This window comes from Vombatus ursinus, unplaced genomic scaffold (genome assembly GCF_900497805.2).
Source record: "Vombatus ursinus unplaced genomic scaffold, bare-nosed wombat genome assembly UNPS02014770.1, whole genome shotgun sequence".
Taxonomy (NCBI): domain Eukaryota; kingdom Metazoa; phylum Chordata; class Mammalia; order Diprotodontia; family Vombatidae; genus Vombatus; species Vombatus ursinus.
In genome coordinates, this window is record NW_020954548.1 from 35730869 (window position 1) to 35738401 (window position 7533).

At 47.1% G+C, this 7533-nt stretch overlaps 1 protein-coding gene across 1 annotated transcript in view; it reads right to left on the bottom strand.

Moving 5' to 3' along the window:
• CACNA1H (calcium voltage-gated channel subunit alpha1 H) overlaps positions 1-7533 on the bottom strand; it is a 156069-nt gene that overhangs the window by 38741 nt on the left and 109795 nt on the right. Inside the window, exon 23 of the mRNA XM_027863001.1 lies at positions 6833-7025. Within this exon, the coding sequence (XP_027718802.1) occupies positions 6833-7025 (193 nt within the window). The remainder of the gene's footprint in view (positions 1-6832; positions 7026-7533) is intronic.

Genomic DNA, 7533 nt, shown 5'->3' on the forward strand with positions numbered 1-7533 from the left:
GGTTGAATTATCGTGGTATTAGAGCAGATAATCTTAACCTGGAACCCATGGCAGATTTCAGGGGATCAAGGACTTGGATGGGGATAAAATATTACATCTGAATCTTTGCTAACTTCTAAATGAAACTGAGCATTTTCTTCAATTACCAATGTAGGAACAAAACATTCTTTTGAGAAGGGAGGGGTCCATAGGCATCACCAGACTTACCAAAGGGGCCTCTGATACAAAAAGGTCAAGACCACTTATGTTAGAGTTGAGGGATGGGATAGGAGATAGGAGAGTTCTGTCTTCCTTCTGGCCATGGGTGGAGGTAAAGGAGAACTTTCTAAGTAGCTGAGTAGCCACTATAAAAACACAGAATGGGCACCCACAAACCAGTCACTCAATAAGGAGGTCTCTTTTCAGACTTAAGGAGAGCCGAGAATTGCAGAATTGGCAAAATCCAATTTGCAAAGCATTTTACAAATATTCTCACAATGAATGAGCTTAATAACCCTGTGAGGGAGAGAAGATTTTTTTTTTTAAATTCTCCATTTTATGGATAAGGAAACTGATTGTTAGTGAGGTCATGTGACTTGCCCAGGGTAACACAGACAGTAAGAATCTGACGTAGGATCCTAAATCCAACACTCTTTCCACCATACCATGCTTCCCCTCTGGGAAATGACTTGCCCAGAGTCACAAAGCCAGCTAATGTGATAGCCAAGCCTTGAATTCCAGGTGGTGTCACTCAGGAAGGAGGTCTGGAAGGAGAGAGAACATCAGTATAGCCTGCTGGGACATTGCTGAGCTGGTCAGTATATGGTAAAGAAACTACAATTTGGAAACCCCAAGAAAGCCAGAGGGAAACATTTGATGGTCACAAGACACTTATGTACTGTGGTCACACAGGGCATCACCACACAAATGCAGCATGCACAGGCAGGGGCTGAATGGGAAGAGAGGAGATCTTATGCAGAGGTTATGGTGGGAGGGCAGAATTGATGTTTGGGGCCACGATTCAGGATTTCTGATCCATGCAACAGCCAATTGCTGTGGATAAAAAGCCAAGTGCCCATGTCCTTAATCCAAGGACACCTGGGACAGCAAAGGGGCTTAGTGTAGGAGAGATAGCAGAGAACAGGAGCCCCGAGGCTCCACACTGCACCAATTCAAGAGCTCCCCTCTTGCATGGCCTCTAAGGCTAAGAAAGGCACCTGGTGCTCAGAGCTGCAAGGGGCTACACATGCTCCTTGGGACCCTGCTGAGCATTCTAAGGCGCCCCAGTAGCTGAGGAGAGGGTGGGATACAGGAGGTCCAAGTCTAGGAGAGCATTCTGGAGCAGAGTAGGGGTGAATCCAGGGGAGCAGGCAGTGGGAAGCGATCAAGCACATCCTCAGTGATGCTAGGAGGCCAAGAAGCGAAGGCAGGGGCAGCCTCTTCTTGGCTCTGCCCTGGCCTTCACACCAAGTGTCAATAACACTACAAAACTCACTTCTCCGTCTTCACCCAGGCCTGAGTAGAATGGAAGCTCCTCCCCAGCTCAAAGCCCAGCTCATAGCAGGTACTTCAAAAATGCCTGCTGACTGATTGACTGAGCTCTCGGCTGCAGATAAGGCTGCACCGAGGTGGACAGGGCTGGGGACAGGGCAGGGAGGAGAAGCTAGTGGACTCCTCCCCTACATCTTCCTTGGGTTTGTTTCCTTTCCACATTTGAATCCTTTTCTGACAGCCCTGAAGGGCGGCTCCCCTGAGAGCCTCCCTTCTCCAAAGGTTCCTTTCGCCTGCCTTACTTTGGATGAAGAAGGGTCAGGGAAGCTCTTGGCTTCCTCTCAGAAACACTGGTCCCTCTGGCCTTATAGCACCGGCTGAGCTGCTTTGATATTTGCCTCTTTGGGAAATGCTAGAAAGCAAAGGAGGCGGAAAGGTCAGTGCTCTATGAGGCCAAGGAAATACCTGTGTTAGGGAGGATGCCTGGAAAACAAGGGAAATGGTTTTTAGCTTTTGAAAGGGAAAATACAAATGTTCTAGAAATTCTCTCACTCTCTCTCTCTCTCTCTCTCTCTCTCTCTCTCTCTCTCTCTCTCTCTGTCCATTGAGAAACCAAGGGAATCTTCCTGCTCCCTTTCCATTCCCCAAAGCTTCCAGTGCCCACCTCTTCTCGGAAGCCTTCCTAGACTATCCTCACCCACACTAAGCTCTTGTTCCCTTGACTTCCCATAACATTATTATTCTCTATCACACATTTGACACTTACTTATACTGTCCTATACCATCCTGTAAATCACCACTCTCCCCAGATGAGATCTTCTCAAGGCCAGGCCACTCGTCCTCCTCCTCCTCCGCCCCTATCTGTGGAATCCCTGAGGTCAAGGCCTTGATCTGCCCTTCTCTCTCTTCCCCAGAGTATAAGCTCCCTAAGGGCAATGCTCTGGGTCCTTCATTTCTCTCCCTAGTCCAGATGGAGAGCTTTCTTAGAGCAGGGCATGGGACCCTTTGGTTTCCCTCAAAGGATGAGCTTCTGGAGAACGGGCCTGGATCTCCTTCTTTGTGTCTTCAGAATCAGCACGTCATTAGAAGTCACAGCCACTCTGCTCACTTCCCCCTGCCCTTCCCAGCTCACTCTGGTCTGTCCCACTTATGCACCTCCTCTGGGGCCTAACTAGATGACCAAGGAGTCCTTCCCTGTCCTGCTGGCTCACTGCCTGATCTGTCCAACCTACACACGATATGCCTTGCGCCCATTCTCCTCTTCTCCCCTCTCCCACTTTCATTCTCCTTTTTATGTATATTGTCTTTCCCCATTAGAATGTAAGTTCCTCTAAAGAAGCAACCTTGTTTTCTCACTTTTATATCCCCAGAGCTCAGCAAACCTCCTGGAACATAGTCGGTCTTAATAAATGCTTTATTTGTTGATCTAATTATCTGTCCCAAATTGAGAGCTCCCTAAATGGAAGGTCTATACCTTCTCTGCCTCCCCAGATGGAGATTCCTGAGTACAGCATCCTAAGCCTCCCCTTTCCATTGTCTCCTTGACAATATCATCTGTGAGCTGACAAAGGGCTGGACATACCAGACAGATTGTGTGAAGAGTTATTTATTGATTAACTCTGAGACATCCCAGGGGTAAACGGTCAGTCACAGATTCTCAGAATTGGAGGGTACCTCAGAGATCAGAGTCTAGTGACTCAGGGGTGGGGAACCTGCAGCCTCGAGACCACATGTGGCCCTCTAGGTCCTCAAGTGTCTCCCTTTGGCTGAATCCAAACTATATTGTTCTGTGAAGTTTGGATTTAGTCAAAGGGCCGCACTTGAGGACCTAGAGGGCCATATGTGACCTCAAGGCCACAGGTTCCCCACCCCTAGTTCCAGTCCAATGGAATCCTTTCTGCAACAAGGGATCATCTGACTTCTGCTTAAACAGTTTCAGTGACAGGGAGCTCACTACCTCCTGGGGCTGCCCATTCTAATTTAGGGCAAATATAATGATGAGAAAGTTTGTCTTTTTTTTTTTTTTTAAAGACCCAATCTGTGATTCCATCTACGTAGGGAGTTTCTGGTGAAGAACTTCTACTGGCCTGCAGATCTGTACCTTCTTGGCAATTTACTGTCCTAAAGACTTGCCCGGGGGCACTAAGTTAAGTGACTTGCCCAGAGTCACACAGCCAACATGTGTCAGATGTGGGATTTGAACTGAGGTCCTCCTGATTCCAAGGCAATTCTTCGTGTACTGAACCACACTGCCTCTAAGTTTTTTTTTATTTTAAGTCAAATTTTGCTTTCTTCGACTTTCATTGTAGCTCTACCTTCTAGCACTGAGCAAGATGAGTTTCCTGTGTCAGCCCTTCAAATACTTTATGACAGTTATACACTTCCTCGCTCTCCCAGTTCTTCTCACCTCTAGGCTAAACATGCCCAGGTCTTTCACACGATCTCCCCTTATGACATGATTTGTGTCCCTTTACCTTTCCGTCCACCCTCTTCTGGATGCTCTTCCAGCTGTCAATGTCTTTCCTAACCCGTGGCCTCTAGACCTGAATTTCAGATACAGTCTGACCAGGACAATGGGATGCTCTTCTTTCTCGTTCTAGACACTCACCCTTCAACATAGTCCAAAACATAGGCCATCTTTTTGGCTGCCTTTTTATGCTATTGACTCATATTAAGCTTGTAATCCACTAAAACTTTCAGGTCTTTTCTTCATGCTCTAGCCAGACTACCTCCACTCCATATTTGAGTAACTAAATTTCTGAATGCAATACTTCACAATTACCCTTATGACATTCATTTTATTGGAGTCATTTTGTTCTAGACTGCCAAAAATCTTTCCCAATCCTATTCCACATCCAATGAGTTAGCCATCCCACCTAGCTTTGTGTTATATGCAGAGCTGACAACCCTGTTGCCTGTGTTATTATTAAGATGTGGAGCAGAACAGGGCCAAAGCTTCAGGGAATAGAATCCATTTTTATTTCCACATAAAATTTCTCACTTAGTCTCTTTATATGTATGAGCAGATAGGGCTTCTCTTAGGAAGTCTTCAACGAAGTTCTCGGTTATTCCATCCTGGAGAAGAAGGTATTCCCCGCAATTTAGCTGGTACTTCTCATCAATGAGTGAGATTTTAGTTACTTAAAGGCACAAGGAATCAACCTTAACAATAGATATACCTACAATGCTGGAACTTGCTAATGTGGTTCCTTGCTATAGCCAATAGTCAGGGTATCTCTAGCCTATATCATAATAGGAAATGCTTCTGTCTTCAGGGCTCTGCCTGCATGTATGTCTTACCTCCCTGTTTTTTTCCTATGCAGAGCTCTACTCTTCATTACCAATTCCCTCTTGTTCAAATCTTAGTTTTTCATGCCTAGGTAATTAAGCTGGCAAATCTCAATGCATTTGTAAAGGTAATGCCAATGACTATCTTCTCTTTCTCCTTTGAAATAAAAGGACTTTGATCCTAGTGATTTCTCCCTACCTTCTGGAGAAGGTGCTAATAAATTAATAGGAGGAAGTGAGAGGAGAACGAAAAGAAGAAAGAAGATCACAGGGCTAGAAGAGACCTTAGAGATCATCTATTCCAAGTCCCTTATTTTATAGAGGAGTAAATTGGGTCCAGGGAACTAGAGTGATTTGCCTAATGTCACAGGGAGGAAGGAGCAGGGCAGGATTCCAACCTAGGTTCTCGATTTTCAATCAAGTTCTTTCCCCAGTCTGTCACACTGAAGCAGGAGAAAGGAAGTAGAAAGAAGGGGATGATGACAACAAGGAGAAAAAGAAACAAGGGGAGAAAGAAGAAAAAAAAAGAAGAGAAGGAGGAAGGAGAGGAAGAAGAGGAGAGAAATAGAAAGGAGTATAGGAGGAAATAGGATCCTAGGAACAGGAAGAGGTCATCTTTTTCAACCCCCTCATTTTACAGATAAAGAAACTGAGGCCCAGGGAGCTCAAGTGTCTTGCCCAAGGTCATACAAGTAGTGAGGAAGAAGAAGAGAAAGGGAAGAGAAAGATGAGGAAGAGGAGGAAGAATAGTGTTGTTGGAGTAGGAAGAAAAGGAGCAGAGCAGGAAGAATAAAAGGATCAGGGAGAAGAGTAGGAGGAAGAGAAGAATAAGCAAGAAAAGAAAAAGAGAAAGAAGAAAAAAATGACAAGTATGCTTTGTCTGAGGGGACTTGAAACTGCTTTCTGTGAGAATCACTTGAAGAAACTGAGGATGTTTACCACAGAGAAGAGAAGATGGAGAAAGTCTACGATCACTTTCTTTGGATGGGTAAAGGGTCTCAGAAGGCAGAACTAGTAGTAATGGGTGGAAGTTATAGGGAAGCAAATTCTGGCTCAACATAATGAATATAATAACTAGGACTATTCCTGCAGTGGGATGATCTCACTTGTTGGATAGGGAGGTCCCTGACACTAGAAGGAATTCAAGCAGAGGGCGGGTTACTGGGTCAGAGAGGATGGAGAGAGGATTCTGACACTGGGTGGTGGGTTTGACTAGCTGACTTCTGAGGTCTCTTCCAGGCCCAAGATTCTATGATTATTTATGTGAAGTCTATCAAGGACTCCTATTCCTCAGGAATAGGAACTCCTCCATCCAATCCTCTCTTCTTGACCCCACCACCGTCCAGGGCACTATGGGTCAGAGGACCATTATCTCTTCTAGTGGCTATTCTGTAGACAGCCATATCTTGAAATGTACCCCTTTCCCAACCCAAGGTACAAGGGGGCATGCAAGGTCATGCATCGACACTCAGAACCTGAAACACATCGCAACTGGTTGGGAGAAGGAAGAAGGCAAACAGGACCAAACCGGAAACGAGAGAGAAAACGCAGGCCACTCTAAGTCCCAGGGCACAGAGGTCCCCCTGGTTATCCTCCAGGGAGGGAGGGAATCCTGATGCCTTCTGAGGCAGACCTGGTCCCATCTAAGGCTTTGAGGGTCAAATACCATATGTATTTGCTAGCATACAAGACACCCCTTTCCAGGGCCACAAGCTGACTCAGAGAGCACCTTACGTGCGGGACTCCCATCAGTTTCGATGAGGGTAGGGTAGGCTTGGAGAAAAAAAAAATCCAGGCTTTCCAACTGGGGGCGTGGTAGGTACGCCAAAAACAGGGCTTGTGGGAGGGGGGATCATTTCATAGGTTGTCCTACAGGCCACACGTGGACATGGCTGGAGTCTCAGCAACGCTCGTCCAGGGAATGATCCAGTGGCCTGTGACTTAGAGCCCTACCTCCCCCAAGTCCACAAACCAAGACAAGGTTTTTTTTTTTTTTTTTTTTCTCAACAGGCAGGGCTCAGAATGAGTCTACTTGGTAACACAATCTACCGACCGGACACGTATATCGCCTTACTCCTACGCTTCTTCTCCAGCCTGCGAAGCCTCTTCTCCTCCCTCCGCCGCGCCTCCTCCGCCTCCTGGTGCTGCCGGCACTTATGGAAGTTCTCCACCACCACGCCCACAAACATGTTCAGGACAAAGAAGCTGACGATGAGCAGGAAGGAGATGAAGTACAGCAGCATCCAGGGATTGTGGTTCTGGATGGGCTGATGGCCCGCGGGGTGGGCGGGAGGGGAAGGAAGGGAAAGGCCCGGTGGGTCACGGTCTGAGCCAGGCGCCGAGCAGCGCCTGGTCCCCAGAGTCGTCTACCTGTGTCCCAGCGAAGTCTGCGTTCCTTTCTGCCTCCCTCCCCCACGCCTTCTCTTTCAGGGCTTATTTTTTGATACTGCCTCACCTCCCCCATCCAGCCTATCGTCTGTTTTCTTCCCCAGGGGCCTGACTCTGAGCTTGCTAAGGGGCTGATGGCTTAAAGTGGCCTAGAGAATGACCTTGGCCAAGGGCATCTGAATTTTTATAGTGGACTCAAAGGAAGGAAATTGGAATTTCAGGCACCACGGAGAGATATTTTGGGGCTGGGGGCCTTCCTAAGTGCTGCATGCACTGCATAGGTGTCTGCCTTGGGGAGGTTGGCTCCACTTCCTAGATGGCAGCGGTGAGTACCTGCAGAAGTGTGTGTGTGTGTGTGTGTGTGTGTGTGTGTGTGTGTGTGTGTGT